Here is a 17,611-nt window from a genome sequence, read left to right on the forward strand (position 1 = left end):
AGGCTCTTAATTTTAGCGGAAGACCGTTTTTGACTGACGATGGGGAGTGAAGCCTTTTCCCATATACTCCTTACGTACTTATCAATCTGCAAAATTATTCCCAGGGAGGAAGGGTCTTTGTTGCTTTCCTTTTTCAATACACCGAAAATGAAAATATAATGTCAAAGAACATCACCTTGTGTGGGCAAAACATTATCCGAGAAGATTTTGGCTACCCCTAAAATGTCACAAACTATTTTCACTCTTGTTGTCACTTTCGGCATTTCAACTGCAAATGGATCACACAGTAAGACGAAAAATCACAAAAATAGCACTCTGTTTAACGTCAAAATGAAGAAAGCCGCGACTCTGTGAATGACTGACTGAAAACGCAAGTCACAGTGCCAAAGGGGGAATCACAGGATGATAATCGATCTAGCTTCATCGATAATCGATCTAGCCTCATCGATAATCGATGGAGCTAAATCGTTTTAATCAACATAACTTAAATTTTTGAATTAAAAATAAACAAATGCACCACGAAAAACCTTCCAAGAAGTAATTGAAGCCTAAATGAATATTATGGGTTTTCTTCTTGACCGATACATATTGGGAAACTTCTCATGAGTTATGGAACCTGAAGGACTTAATATTTTTCAATAAAATTTTTAGGGCGTATTATTTGTCCCAGTAGGCAGTATAATTTCATTATTCCAACCCAAATTTCAAAATTTCGGAAATTTGCTCCACCCTAACGCACAGCCCTCAGTAGACTTTTGGGTCCCTTTTTCTTAGGCAGACAGAACATCTCTGTCCCCCGTCAAATTGAACCCTTTCTTATGCTCTTACACTTGGTAAATTTGATTGCAAAATGCACTCAATACCAACTTTGATCTTTCTTGATAGCCGAGTATAGTTAAATCGTTCTTGTAAGTGTGGTACCATCAAATAAATAATAATACTTTCATAAACTGTAATTGTTGATATTTTTGGGTTCTGGTTGGAATTCTGAAGTTGCAATGATTTTAGAATACGATGTCTTGCACGAGTAGACACTGCCGTATACTCGATCGTAGATTATAAGACATCCTAATAATTGAAAAATTATTTTAATAACTACTTAAAACAAATTTAAATACTTCAAAACACTATGTACTTACTGTTTATAAAAATAAATAAGTACAAATGACTAAATAATTTTCGAAGTCAGTAACACTTTTGAAACACAAAGGTATTCGTGGGGTCTCTGGCGGCACCAATCCACTTCGAAGCACCACAGAAGCACGCATGATGCAGTAGGCTTGGCGTAAATGTACCTCAAAGGAATTGGTACTCATGCTTTGTCGACAAATGGCGCTATAAGTCTGATTTAAAATTTTTTAAGCTACGAAAATCATTATTTAGAAAAAGCTGGGTATAAAAGACCCCAGGGATACCTTTAAGGGTTAATGAAAATTTAACTATTCTATTTTTTAAATTCAGTTCTTTGGTTGAAAATTTGATTCTTTATTTAAAAATTTTAATTTTATTTTTCTAATATTTTAACTACGTATTCTATTTTTTTATGTATACTTTTTTATTGACAATTTTATGTATTTTTCTGGAAATTCGCCTTTTTAGTAGCATAATAATCCCGTTAGTTGAAGATTCTTGTTGCTTGTTAAAAATTAAATTCATTTGTTGAAAAATAAAGTATTGTTTTGACAATTTTTTTGTTGAAAATTAATTTTTTTTTTTTGGTTGAAATTTTATCTTTTTGAGTTGAAAGTTGATTTATTTTGTTGAGAACTCTATTTTTTGTGTTGAAAATTCAATTATTTTGCGTGATAAATTATATTTTTCGGTTGAAAATTCTAACCATTCCATTTTTTTGTGAAAATTCATCTGTTTTCATAGAAATTCAAGCTTCTTCGTTGAAAATGTATCTGTTTGGTTGAAAATTTATCTATTTTGTTGAAAATTCCTGTATTTTTTAAAAATTCGTCTTTTTTGTTAGAAAATAGAAGAAAAAATATCTCATTAGTTGAGACTTCATCTTTTTATTTGAAAATTCATTTCTTTGCTTGAAAATTTAACTAATATGTTAACGTTTGTTGAAATTTATATTTTTTGGTTGAAAAATCAACTTTTTCGTTAAAAATTAAGTTAAACTAAATAGTTGAGTTTTCAACTAAGAAGTTTAATTTTTTACCAGAAAAGACCAGCTTTCAATAAAAGATATCAATTTTTAAGCAAATATTTCAATTTTGTTCCAGAAAATACGAATTTTCAACAAGTTGCGTATATTTTTAACAAAATAATGAACTTTTCCCCCAAAAAAGCCAAATCATTGATGTTAGTTCAAATTTTATTTTATTGATTTTTAATTTACATTTTTTCACTTCTAAACACGTTTACCTGAATAGTAGAATTTTTTAAATAAAAAAATAAATGTTTAAACAAAAATGGAGTATTTAAATCTTTATTAAGCAGAATTAATTTTCAATTAAGAAAATAACGATTTTTCTATTTAAAAAAGTTTAAGTTTGTAATTTTTCAAATTTAATTTTGTTGAATTTTTAAGCAAAAAAAAACTTTTCTATTCAATATTTAGATTTTTAACAACAAAATTTCAACTAAAATTTTGAATCTTACACCAAAAAAAGAACTTTTAAAAAAGTCGTGCAACTTTTAACAAAATACTTGAATCCTTAATTTAAAAAGATTAATTTTAACCTAAACCGTTGTATTTTCAAACAAAAATTGATTTTCTTTCAAAAAGATGAATTTTCAAGAAAATACATAAATTTTCATCCAGATAGTTAATTTTTTTAACAAAGTGTTTAATTTTCGAGCCGCGAATACAAATTTTGTACAAAACATCAGAATTGTCCATCCAAAAATGTGAATTTTTAATAAAGAATTTAATTTTCAACTGAAAGAGATTAATTTTTAACCAGATGGTAACATTTTTAATCAAAAAGATAAAATACGAATTCTTAACGAAAGATTGAAAAGAATTCTATTAATTCAATTTACACTATAATTTGATCTCTGAAAACTTAAGGAATCTCTCCAAATTCGATTTTCATCGAAAATAAAAATTTAAATTGCTTCGAAACTGTAATGATTATTATATAAATAAATTAAAATTGTTGAACCTGTCAAGATAGGCTTTTAAATTTGGATGCGTTTAAAATGATAAGTATCCATCTTTTCTAAATTGAAAAATAATCTTCACTTTGATAACGTGAGAAATTAAAAAGTCTCTGTATTAATTCAAAATTTTAAATTATCCAAGTTTGGAAATGTTCGAAGCTTTCAAAATGCAACAAATTGTACCGAAGTTATATAAAAAAATTGAATCAATTTTTGAATCATTTAAAATGAAGTTTATGTATATAATTCCTGAAAAGAAAACCAAGAATCCAACGACCAAATTGGGACAACCACCATAAAATGCCCCTGTTGTACCGAAACGTTGGTTGCCTTCTTATTTTTCTTTCCTTTTTTTTTTTATTTTTGTCCGAAGTTTTTTTTTTAAAGAAATTTTTGTTTAATTGCAGTGGGATTTTAAATTTGATTTTAATCGAATTATAATTCCTTAAATATGAATTAACAATGATAATTACACAATAGATTCCTAAGGGAATAATTAATTAAGAGAAAAGTAAATAAATGAAAAGATTGAATCCAATGATCTCCTTTTTTGCTCGCAGGCTCTCAACGAAATGGGCCAACAGCATCAACTGCCTCTGCAGTTTATCGACGGCTCAGTCGAAGAAATGTCCATTAGCATTCCCTGGTTATCATTATTAACCGAACCCAGTTTTGTAGAAATCAAAGGCCTCAGGTTAACAGTTCAACCTCGAAAAAGGGAAGACACCGGTACCTCCATGTTCGAATCCATGTTGAGTTCAATGAATTCCAGCATGCAACTCGCCCAAGAATGTTTACAGGAAGACGCTAAAGATGCCGGAAACTCACAACCACTCGAAAGTGTCGAACTCTTCGCACAAACCATAGACTCGAGTAAGTAAATTGATTCATCTCAAATTTCAATATTTCAATTATTTAAAAAGATTTCACAAAAATTTCAAAAGATTTCACAAAGAATTCAAATATTATACAGAATTTTGAAAGATTCCTAGGATTTAAAAGAATTTTTAATATTTCCAAAGATTCCGCATGAATTACAAAGATTTCATAATAATTCAGAAAAAATTCTCCACAATTTCGAATATTTTCAAGAATACAAAGGATTTCAAAACTTTTCAAATGATTTCAAAAGAATTCACATTGATTGAATTTTTTAAAAAGATTTTACAAAGATTTAGAAGATTTCTAGGATTTAAAAGAATTTTTAATGTTTTAAAAGATTTCGCATAAATTTCAAAGATTTAATAATAATTTACAAAAATTGTCCCCACAATTTTTAAGATCTTACAAGAGATTTCACAAAGATTTTCAATATTTCAAAGGATTTCAAAACATTGAAGACGATTTAAAAAGAATTCACATTAATTAATAAAATTTAAATGTTTTCACATAGATTAAAAGTATTCCTAGGACTTGAAATAATTTTTTAAATTTCAAACATGAAAAAGATGACGCAATCATTTCAAACTTTGTACAGAAAATTAAAAAGATTTCAAAGGATTTAAAAAAAAAATAGCAGATAATTTCAAAAGAATTCACAACAAAATTTAATTCGCAAAAATGTCAAATATTCCTATCCCTATTTGAAAGATTCCTAGACATTGTTACGCTTTATTGTCTTTTAATGTAAAAATATATTCGCAACAATAGATTACAAAAATTTCAAAAGATTTTACAGAAATTGGAAACATTTATAATTTTTTTTTAAGATTTCAGAGAATATTTCATAAGAATTCACCAAAATTTCCTTAAATTTCAAATATTTTGCAAACTATTTTAAAGATATCAGAAAGATTTTACAAAAATGTTAAAGATTTGCTAAAGGATTTCATAGAATCACGAATGATTTAACATTATTTCATAAATATTAAAAATATTCCTAGGATTTAAAAGAAGTTTAATATTTTAAAAGATTTCACAAAAGAATTCAAAGAATTTCAAGAATTCACATATGAGTTGAAATGTTTTGACAAAAATAAAAAATATTTCTCAAAGTTCTTAAAAATTTCTAGGATATAAAGGAATTAAATTTTTTTAAGATTTCAAATATCTCGCAAAACTATTTCAAATATGTCAGAAGATATTTCAAAGGATTTAATAATATTTCAGACAATGTCAAAAACATTCATAAAAACTTTCAATATTTCGCACAAATTTCAAATATATCAAAAAGGTTTGAAAAATTCCTAGGATTCAAAAAGAATTTGTAATATTTCAAAAGAGTTCACAAAGAGTTCAAATGTTTCACAACAATTTTAAAGATTCCTAAGATTTAGAAGAATTTTTAATATTTCGAAAGATTTCGCATGAATTTCAAATATTTCATAATAATTCACCAAAAAAATGCTTCACAATTTCTAACATTTCACAAAGATTAGTAAGATTCCTAGGATTTAAAAGAATTTGTAATATTTCAAAAAATTTCATAATAATTCACAAAAAAAATGCTCCACTATTGCTAAGATTTCACAAAGATTTTAAATATCCTAGGATTCAAAAGAATTTTTAATATTTCAAAAAATTTAGAAAAAATTTCATAAAAATTCACAAAAATTTTCTCAATTTCAAAGTTTTTGACAAATATTTTAAAGGCACGAGAAAGATTTCACAAAATTTTTTTAAAGATTTCCCAAAAATGTCAAAGATATCACAAAAAAGTTAATGGATTCACAGATGATCTAACATAATTTCAAAAAAGATTTCAAAGGATTTCGAAAAATCACAGATTATTTGAAATGTTTTTTAACTTTTTGAACAGATTTAAAATATTTCACCAAATATTTCAAAGGATTTTAAAACTTCTCGGAAGATATTAAAAATATTCATAAAAACTTCCAAGATTTCACAAAGATTTGAAAGATTCCTAGAATTTAAAAAAATGTTTAATACTATAAAAGAATTGTTAATATTTATATAAAAATATAATATATAATCATTAATTAATAATAATTAATACATATATTAATATAATTTTTTTAACATTTCAACAGAATTATAAGGTGACTTAATTATTCTAAAGATTTCACAGAAGATTTTAAAGAACATTAAAAGAATTCACGAAAATTTCACAGATTTGGAAAAAATTTCAAAGAATTAAAAAAATCGTAGGTGATTTCAAAAGAATTCACATTAAAAAATGTAAACGATTTCACGTAGATTAAAAATATTCCTAAGATTTAAAATAATTTTTTAATATTTCAAACAAATTAAAAGATGACGCAATCATTTAAAAGATTCCATAAAAAATTTTAAATAATTCACAAATATTTCACAGATTTTACAAAGATTGCAAAGGATTAAAAAGAAATCGCAGATAATTTCTAATTAATTCACAAAACTCTTAGAAATTCGAAAAAATTGCAAATATTCCTATTTCAATTTCAAAGATTCCTAGGCATTGTTGCACTTTATTGTATTTTAATGTGAAACTGTATTTGCACTATTGTATTTTAATGTGAAAATATATTTGCGCCAATAGATTACAATAATTTTAAAAGATTTTACAAAATTTTGAAAGATTCCCAGGAAGATTCATAATTTTTTTTCAAGATTAAAAAAAGATTTCATAAGAATTCGCCAAATTTTCCTCCAAATTTCAAATATTCTGCAAAAGATTTCAAAGGATTTCAAGATTTCGCAAAAATTTCAAAGATTTTACAAGATTTCAAAATATTTCAAAAAATTGCAGATAATTTCTAAATAATACACAAAACTTTTAAAAATTTTCAAATAATTCTATTTCTTTTTGGAAGGATTCCTACTAGGCACAAAAATTTCTTCCAAAATTTCAAAGAGCAGATCATGTAAAATGATTTCACAAAAATAAAAAAAAATCATAAATATTTAAAAGATTCCAAGGATTTAAAAGAGTTTTTTATATTTCAAAAGAATAAAAAGATGCAATCATTTTAAAGATTTCACAGAAGATTTTAAAGAATATAAAAAGAATTCACAAATATTTCACCGATTTTACAAAAATTTCAAATATTTCAAAGCATTTCAAAAATTCGAAGATAATTTCTAAATAATTCACGAAACTCGTTCAAAATTCGCAAAAATTGAAAATACTCCTCTTCCTATTTGAAGGATTCCTAGGAATTGTTTTACTTTATTTATTTTAATGTGAAAATATATTTCCGCCTGTAGATTAAATAAATTTTTAAATATTTTAGAAGAATTTGAAAGGTTCCTAGAATTTAAAATAATGTTTAATATTTTAAAAGATTAAGAACAAATTTCAAAGATTTTATAAGACTTTACAAAAATTTTCTTCAAAATTTCAAATATTTCGCAAAAGATTTTAAATCTTTCAGAAAACTTTCACAAAAAGCTTAAAGATTTCGCGAAAATGTCAAAGATATCCTAAAATTGAAGAATATTTCAAAAAATCGCCGATGATTTGAATTCCTAAGATTTTAAAGAATTTTAAATATTGTAAATATTTAAAAGATATCGTATAACTATTTGAAAGATTTCACATAAAATTTCGAAGGATTAAAAAAAATCGCATATAATTTCCAAAGGATCCACAAACATTTTTAAAAATTCGTAAAAGTTTAAAAGAATTTACAATAATTAAAAAAATTAGTAGGATTTAAAAGAATTTTTAAGATTTCACGAAAGCTTGTACACCATATTTTAAGAGTTCGGGATTTTCTACTCACTAGAAAATCTGCAAAACCTGGAATTACCAGGCAATTTTTATATTCCTAGAAGAACCTAAAAATATCAGGGATTTCTTTTAAAGTCGGGGAATTTGTTTGAGAGCGTACTTAACATTTTTTTTAAATTGTAATGCAAAATTAAGTAAAGTTTTTTTCATTAGTAAAGGTAGCTTTATTTTACTGGATTTAACTACTTTGTTAAAAATTCTTTTTCTTTTGGTTCGAAATTAATTTTGTTGACTGAAAAGTTAAATATTGTATTTTTGGTTTAGTTTAAAGTGGATCTTTTTTAGTTCAAAATTTAAGTATTTGATTGAAAAATCATATATTTTATTAGACATTTGTCCTTTTTTATTAAAAATTCGTCATTTTTATTTTTAAAAAATCATCTTTTTTATTGAAAATTCAACTATTTTGTTTAAAGTTTGTTTGGTTTCAATTTATTTTTTTAATTAAAAATTTAAATATTTCTGTTGAAACATATATTATTTTGTTGGACAATTGTTTGTTTGTTTTTCTTTTACAGTTAATTTTTTAAACCGAAAATTAGATAATTCAATTTTTTGTTGAAAGTTGATCCTTTTTTTTTGAAAAAAATAATCTTCTTGATTGAACATTTTAGTTGACAATTAATCCTCTTGGTTAAAAATTCAACTATTCCAATTGAAGACTTATTTTTAATGTACTTTCATTACGTTGCTTTAAAATTTAACTATTTTATGGAAGTTTTTTATTTTTAGTGATTAAAAATTTAATCCTTCCATTTTCGGTTGAAAATTTATCATTTTAAGTTGAAGAATCAACTATTTGCTTAAAAATTCGTCTTTTTTGAGAAAAAAAAATTTTTTGTTGAAAAAACTACACTATATTTAAAATTCATCATTTTATTTGGAAATCTACGTTGTTGGTTTGAAATTCAACTACTTGGTTGAAAATTTAACTCTCTTGTTAAAAATGTATTGTTTTGGTTCCAAATTTATCTACTACAGTCAAAGATTCATGATTTTAGTTGGGAACTCAACTTTTAAGTTGAAAATTAATTTTTTATTAAAATTAATCTTTTCGCTTGAAAATTCATCGTTTTGGTTGAAAATTTCGACTATTTCAGTTGAAGATTCATCGTCTGAGTTAAAAATTCATCACATTGGTAGAAAATTTAACTACGTATTTTGTTGAAAGTTTGTTAATTAATTGATTAATCTTTTATTTATAATTTAACTATTCCAGTTGAAAATTGAATTATTTTGTTTGAAAAATCGTTTCTTTTTTTATCTCAATTCATTTTTTAACGGATAATGTAACTATTCAATTTTTGATGATAGAGTTAACTTTTTTAGTCGAAAATTCCAGAATTTTCTTTAAACTTTTTCTTTTTTGTTAAAAAATTAATTTTCTTGGTTGAAAATGCATCTTATTTATTTAAAGTTCAATTATTCCAATTACAGATGCATTAATTTAGTTAATAATTTATCTTTTTGTAAAAAATTGAACTATTAAAGTTGAAGATTCGTCATTTTAATGTAAAATTCATTGCTTTGGTTGAAAATTTAACTATTTTGTGTACAATTTATCGTTTTTGTTGATTAGAAATTTCATTGTTCCGTTTTTTGTTGTAAGTTTATTTTTTTGTAATTGAAAATTTAGCTATTTGTTTCAAATATTAATGTTCTATCATTTTTGTTGAAAATTCATCTTTTTAGTTGAAAAATAATTCTTTAAACTAAAATATAACTATTCAATGTTTGGTTAAAAATTTATATTTTTTCGATGAAATATCATGTATTTTGTTGAAACTTCGTCTTTTTTGGTAAAAAATTAACCTTCTTTATTGAAAAATAATATTTTTGGTTGAAAATTCGATCAGCCCGGTTAAAGATTCATCATTTTAGTTAAAAATTCATCACATTGATTGAAAATTTAACCATTTTGTTAAAAATCCGTGTTTGTTTGTTGTTGAGAAAATCAATTTTTTTTACTTCAAAGAATATATTTTCGTGAAAAATCTCCGTATTTCCTTCTTTATTCTCTTTATTTACTTTCACAAATAAAGTGAACAGTTATTTAATTTGAAATGTGAATAATATGATTTTCACACATTTAGATATTTACAAAGTCTGAAAAAACATGATTTATAATAAATTCGCGAAATTTTATAAATATGTACAAGTTGATTATAAAAAAAGGGAAATACTTGAATGTCACCGAGTTATGAAAAATTGTACGTGTAAAAATAGTTTTCTTTTTTTTTTCAGATGAACCATTTTCGATTAAAATTTAATCAGTTACAGTTTCTTCTCTTGGGTTGAAAATTAACTGTTTTTTTTCTTTTGTTGGAAAGTTGTCTCTTATTTAATTTTTGGTTTAAAGCTAATGATGAATCATTAAGTTAAAATATATACAAATTAAAATTTGTGCTTGTTGGTTGAATCAAACGACTTTCAATTTAGGGTAGTTCTTAGATGAAATATAACTGTGCATTTTTGATAAAAAATTCGCCTCTTTTACTATAGAAATGAACCATTCGGATGAAAATACTTCTCTTTGAGTTAAAAATTAATATTTATGCTTAACAATTAATCTTTTTGGTTGAAAAATCATTTTTCGGTTGCAAATTTAACTATGTTTATAAAATATCGTTTTTCTTTTTTTGAGAATTGATCTTTTTAGTTGAAAATTTAACTATGTGTTTGAAAATTGTCTTCTTTTTAGGAAATGATTCTTCTTATTTGTAAATTTATTTATTTCTGTTTAAAATGTATTTCTTTGTTTAAAAATTTAACTAGGTTGTTGAAAATTCAACAACTTTGTTAAAATTTGTTTTTGGTTTAAAATCAATTTTTTAGATGAAAATTCTACTTTTTGGTAGAAAATTAATCTTCTTGTTTGAAAATTCATCTTTGTTGTTGAAAATTGCTTATTTTTGGTTGAAAATGTAAGTATTTTATTCATTCCTCCTTTTTTGCTTCATAACTATTTTGTTAACTGGAAATTCAACTATTTCATTTTTTGTTTAAAATTTTTTTTAGTTGCAAATTAATTTCTTTCGGTGAAAATTGATCTGTTTAATTCATAATATATACATTTTTAAAAATTAATTTTTTCTAACTGAAAATTTAACTGTTCCAATTTTGGTTGAACATTCATTCTATTTTAGATAAAAATAAACCTTTTTTAATTAGAACTTCAAATATTCAATTGGAAATTTATGTATTTTCTTGAGAATTGATCTTACTGGTAGAAACTCAATCTTCTTGTTATAAAATTTATTTGTTAGTTGAAAATTCTTCTCAATTGCTAAAAATTTAACTATTCTATTAAAAATTTAGTTTTTTTATTGAAAATTAATTTTTTAACAGAGAATATAACTGTTCCATGTTTGGTTGAAAATGCTTTCTTTTTTAGTCTAAAATTAACATTTTTGTTTGAAAATTGAACTATATTGTTTAAAATTCAATTTTCCTATCTTGTTAGAAAACTCATCTTTTTGTTTGAAAATTGAACAATTTTATATTTGGTTAAAAATTTATCTTTAGTAATTAAAAGTTCTACTATTTGGTAAAAAAAATAAAGAATGTTATCAAAACACGTTCTTTAAATCTTTTTCAGTAGACAATAATGTTATGCTCGTAAAATTGAGAATTACGAGAGAAAAAGTAACCAGTAATGAAAATATTAAGTTTTTTCTCTTCAAACTGAAATGACTTATTCTTTTACTTTATTTTGCCAATAAACTACCTTTTTTTGCTGACAATTTGCATAGAAAAAGCTATTTTTCATTTATTAAATTTAAACTTTCACAGACCTCGGACCGAGCACTTTCTTATTATTACCATATTTTGTTTTTAAATTGCATGAACTGATAAAAATTAATGTTGATTGAAACAACTTGTCTTTCAGTTCTCTGTAAAATCAAAGTCCGATTTCTCGACACTGTGATTCGATTGGAACACATGCCGTTGGGATCGACGACAGGAGTCGCTTTGGAATTGAGAATAAAAAATCTCGAGTATTCGGACGAGGCTGGATCGGATCCGAATAACGTAAACTTGGATCTGAATCAGCAATCGAAAGGATACGTGATTCCTGCTTTCATGACGAAGAAATTCTATATGGAGGGAGTCACCATTTTCACGGACGAATTTCCCTCGAAGGCGAGAACGTCTTCAAGGAGTCGATGCTCCACTCCCGACTCTGATGCGCAATACTCCTCGCCACAAATATCGCCGAATCAAAGCGTCGACAATGAGGATGATAACTATCTGAACAATTCACCAGTTGGCGCGAGAAATCCGATATTGTTCGCAAAAATTTCCGGAAGGCAGGAACTGGGATTGAAGGTAAAACAGGGAGAGGTGTCTGGGCCAAAGGTGGAATTGGAGGTGATTCTGGGATCTTTTACATCATTTTTAAGTCCAAGACAAATTCACATTTTGCTCGAATTAGCCGACGGTCTGGCATCTCCGGACTTGGAAGATGTGAGCAATGTGGCTTCAAGAAATTGCATGGAAAAGCCAATGGTCAATAGTGACTTTCATCGCGTTGAACGCGAACTTATGCAGAAGATTCAACCTCTACAAGGACTTCGCTCTATGGTGAGTCACTTTTTTTTAGCGAGGCGATTATATTGAGAGGCAAAATCACGCTAATCAGGGTGGCGAATTGAGTGGAAAAAAACCCCGAAATTTACTTTTAATCTCAGAAAAATTATTATTATAGCCTTCATTATTCCGTGATTGGGAATGGTTAAACTGCGATACGCCACCTGGTGACAAAAATCCGAACTAGAAAGAATAGGTATAATTTTAAAGATGCATTTTAATTGATCCTTTCTCGTTTGGAATTAAACAATTTGGATGAAAATTTGTATTTTTTAATTGGAAATTCAACTATTTCATTTTGAAATCCACATATTTGGTTAAAAATCTATATTTTTTTGGTAGAAAATTATCCTTTTCTTTGCTAATTAATCTTCCTTTTTTTAATTCTTCTTTTTGATTAAAAATCGAAGTATTTCACTTAGATATTTATTATTTTGGTTGAAAATTCATCTGTCTGGTTGAAAATTTAAGTACTTCGTTAAAACTTAAATAATTTTTTTTTTAATAATCTGTTTTTTATTTGTGAAAAAATTAAGTTTTTAAACTTTTTTATTACAAAATTCAGGTTTAAAATTCAACTGTTTAATTGATCATTATTGTATTTTTTGACAAATCGTCTTTTTGGTTGAAAATTCAACTATCTTATAAAGTTAAAAACTCGTATTTTTTTGTTGAAATATATACTATTACATTTTATTCGTTGAACTACTTGACCGAAGGTTGAATCACTTTGATAGAAATGATCTTTTTTTGTTAGATTCATCATTTTAGTTGAAAATTCAAAATGTAAGAGATTTAAATTAGATTAAAATCCAAATTAAAAATCCTATTTAACGTCCAAAATTTATCTGTTTGGTTACAAATTTAACTATTTGGTTAAAAATACAACTGTTTTTAGTTGAAGTTTAATTTTTTTAAATTAAAAATTGGAACATTTGGTTGAAAATTTATCTTCATAGGTTGAAAATTCAACTATTTGAATAAAAATGTTACTATCTTCTTGAAAATTCGTACATTTTCCTTTTAAATTAAACTATTTGGTTGTTTAATATAACTTTTTAGTTAAAAAAAATGTTTATTTTTTAAATTTTATCCAGATTATGCAAATAATACGAATAATAGACGATTGGAATTATTACTTCAAAATATGCCCATTTAAGTTTATAATCTTTTCGAAATCACAATAAATAGAACAATAACTGTTTTTTTTAGGTTTAGAAAAATTCCGATAAAGTTTTATTTTTATTATTCAATTAATACTTCAAAGTACAAAAAAAATGTTAAAACATTTTTGTGCACAAATTAAAATTCATCTTGAAAATCATACCTATTCTTTCTAGTTCGGATTTTTGTCACCAGAGGGAACATCGCAGTTTAACCATTCCAGTCATCACAGAGTGTCAGCTATTCACCTTTTTTCACCTATTTTCGATTTTATCACCGTTTGTCACCTATTTTAGGAATTTGTCACCTTTTTCTCCTATTTTGGGGTTTCTCATCTTTTGTCACCTTCTTATAGTTGAAAAAGTACAATTTTATTCGAAATTTCAACTTGCACACCAAATACAGTTTTTATTACACTTTCCTAATCGACGAGTTGCAATTTCAAACATAATCTTAAATTTTTTATTTGAAAAGATGAATATCTTAAATGCCAGTTTAATTTTGAAGCAAGGAAGACGAATTTTCAACTAAACAATATGACTTTTCTAACAAATGAGGATTTTTACACCAAAGGTGTTGATTTTCTATCCAAAAATACAAGTGTTTAATAAATCAGTTTAAATTTTGATAAAAAAGATTACTTTTTAAGAAAATAGTTGAATTTAGATTAATTGTAAAATAAAAAAAAAATTTTTGTTCAAATAAAAATAATTAGCTTTCAATCAAAAAGTATCAATTTTTAACTAAAGAAGAAGAATTTATAGCCAAAAGGTGATATTTTTTTTAGGAAATAGTTGAATTTTTCATTCAAAAAGACGAGTTTTAAAATAAAAGAGAATTTTCAATCCAAAAAATATCAATGTTCGACAAAAAAGTATGAATTTTTAACAAAATAGTTGAATTCAGATTAATTCTGAAAAAGAAATATAATACTTTTTGTGTTTTTGATAAAAAGAACTAACCATCAATCGAAATAGATTTTTTGAACCAATAAGTTAATTTTAAACAAAAAAAAGGTGATTTTTTAAGAACCTAGTTCAATTTTCAATAAAATAAATAAACTTTCAAACAATTTGTAGAATTTTGACCTAAACACCAAAAATATAATATTAGACTTTTCAATGAAAATGACTAACTTTTAAATACAAAACGTGAATTTTCAACAACTAAAAAAAAAAATATTTTTCTACCAAAAGATAAATTTTCAACAAAAAAATATGAATTTTCTACAAAAGTATAAATTTTCGACCAAAAGCGATGGCTTTTTCAAAAAAATCGTTGAATTTTCACAAATAGTATGTTTTGTTTTAATAAAAGAGATTATTTATTAAACAAAAATACAATAATAGGCTTTTCAAATAAAAATAATTAATTTTCAATCAAAAGAAATAAATGTTCAATCAAAAAATATTAATTTTCAATCTAAAAGAAAATGAATTTTCTGCCAAACAATATAATTTTTTGTCCAAAAACGATTACTTTTTAACAAAAGACTTTAATTTTTAATAAAATAGTTGAATCTTTAACTAAATAGTAGAATTTGTAACCAAAAAGTAGAATTTTCTACCCAAAAAATTATTTATTAAAAATTCCACTCCTTGGTTGAAAGTTGAACGAATTTTTTTTAATTTAATTTTTTTCGTTGAAGATTCATAATTTTAGTTGAAAGTTCGTATTTTTTGGCTAAAAAATTTAATCAAAATTTCGTTTTGTTGTAAACAAGTTTTTTTTAAACTACAAATTCAAATATTTTGTTAAAAAAGTCAACTGATTAATTGTAAATTAACTTTTTTGTTGTTATTTCATGTTCTTGTTTTTAAAATTAAATTGTTTGAAAATTCAACAAATTGGTATAAAATTAAACTGTTTTGTAGGAAATTCGTCTTTTTTATTAAAAATTCGTTCTCAATGAAAATTTATCTATTCCATTTTTGGTTAAAAATTCTGTTTTTTATTGAAAATTCGTCTTTTTTAAATAGAAAATCAACTTTTTTTTTGTCAAAATCTAGTCATGTCGAAAATATATACTGTTTGGTCAAATCTAACTGTTTTTTTATTTTTTATTAAAGTTTTGTAGTGTAAATATCAACTATAAAATTTTTTGATAAACATTCATATTTTTTGTTGAAAATTCAACAATTTGCTTAACATTATTTTTCATTTTTGACTGAAAATTTTTTCTTGTTAGAAAATTCAGTTTTTGGTAGAAATTTCATCTCTTTTTGGTTAAAAATGCAACTTCTTAGTTGAAGATTTATCTATTTTGGTTGAGGATTAAACTATTTTGTTGAAAACTAAAAAATTTGGTATAAAATTAAACTTTTTTGTAGAAAATTCGTTTTTATCGTTGTTGTTTTAATTGAAAATTAATTTTTCTCAGTAGAAATTCATCTGCTTAATTTTTTGGTTAAAAGTTGAACTTTTATGGTTTAAAAATGCAGACTATTCATCTTTTTTGTTTGAAAAATCGACAATTTGGTAAAGGATTTAACTATGTTGTAAACAATGAAATGGTTTTGTAAAAAAATAGTTGTTATTTTTGTTTAATTGAAAATTAGTTCTCAGTGGAAATTTAAATACTCCATTTTCAGGGTGGCCGTTGTAATCAAAGAAACGCACTTGTGGGCATCTCTCGGTTTACAACAAATTGCAACTTGTTTGTTTGTCTTATTTAACATTTGTTTATCACCTGTTTGTCACCTATTTTAGAAAAAAATGTCACCTAATCACCTTTTTTGACGACAATAGGTACTGTGATGACTGATTTTCTCTATAATTTCAGGACCTAAGACACACTCAAGGCTGGTCGACATCAACCACCCACGAATCAGACAACGAGGATGAGTTCCTGCCAATACGAACCCCCGGTGCAACTTCCATGTGCGATTCCCTCACGAGTAACAACATTAGCATGGACGAAAGTATAACAGCCTCAAGCATAAGTTCAAAAAGTTCAGTAACAAATCTGCCCAGACATCACAAATACAGACACAGTATAGACACCGATCCATCAGCCGAAACCTCGCAATTTCATATCAGAATATCCTCGATCGCGATGGTTCTCCTCCACGAGGACATTCTCACCCTTTGCACCGAAGGTATCGGCCTGACGAGTGCAAGCACCAAACAAATGGAAACAACTGCCGAGAATTTCTTCAAGAAATTGGAAATCTTCTCCTCGGGTGGCTACGGAAACAAGGACTTTGAAAAAGCCTCGAGACTCTTTCTGGAGGCTTGTCAACTGAGTCATATCAGAGTTCTCGCGGCGCCTTTGGTAATCGAGGCTAGTGAAAAAACGACAGCTCAATATTCCGCGATTTCCGGTAGCCTGAGTCTAGCCAGTTTAGAAGTTGTCGAGTGTTTAGTGGACACTGGCGGTTCGAATTCTCAAGGAACGCCGGCCGCTGAATTTATCGAATTGCTCACTTTTCCGAAGGAGGGGAGCAGCCTTGGATTCTCGAATGCGACTGATTTTCGCATGCGATTTAAATATACGGAGAAGGCGGTCAGACATGCACAGATCACGAAATTTGCACAGCCACGGACAGAAATTGAGTAAGTGGTTTGTCCATTTTTTACAATACATTACACACTTTTTCTTGGTGACGGTACTATTTTACGAGTATTTTGAGAAAAAAATGACACTGAAGACACTCTTTTTCTTACAATTGTCTGATAATATCACGTTTTTTTTAAATACTTTTTTCTACAAAATATTTTTCAACTTTTTCGCTAATTGGCTACATCTGTAGCCAATTAGCGAATGTTGAATTTTCAAGCCAAAATGATAAGCTTTTAACGAAACAGCTGTGTTTTTAAACAAAAATTTTTCTACGAAAAAGATAAGTAAAGTAATTTTCACCAAAAAATGTACTAGTTGATTTAAAATTAATAAATTGATATTTATTGATATTTTAATAAAAGGTAAACAAGTTTTTTACAACAATGCTATATTTTCAAGCCAAAGAGATGAATTCTCCGAAAAAAGTTGCATTTTCTACCTTAGAAATACTAATTTTCAACAACAAATATTTTAATTTGAAATAAAAAAACAGTTAAATATAATCA

General features: G+C 25.8%; 1 protein-coding gene across 1 annotated transcript in view; it reads left to right on the plus strand.

Moving 5' to 3' along the window:
* The window catches only part of LOC117172460 (autophagy-related protein 2 homolog A), a 105,394-nt gene that overhangs the window by 4,604 nt on the left and 83,179 nt on the right, over window positions 1–17,611 (plus strand). Inside the window, exons 2-4 of the mRNA XM_033360415.1 lie at window positions 3,678–3,990; window positions 11,679–12,373; window positions 16,326–17,098. Of these exons, the coding sequence (XP_033216306.1) occupies window positions 3,678–3,990; window positions 11,679–12,373; window positions 16,326–17,098 (1,781 nt within the window). The remainder of the gene's footprint in view (window positions 1–3,677; window positions 3,991–11,678; window positions 12,374–16,325; window positions 17,099–17,611) is intronic.

The sequence above is a fragment of the Belonocnema kinseyi genome, chromosome 5 (genome assembly GCF_010883055.1).
Source record: "Belonocnema kinseyi isolate 2016_QV_RU_SX_M_011 chromosome 5, B_treatae_v1, whole genome shotgun sequence".
Classification (NCBI taxonomy): Eukaryota; Metazoa; Arthropoda; class Insecta; order Hymenoptera; family Cynipidae; genus Belonocnema; species Belonocnema kinseyi.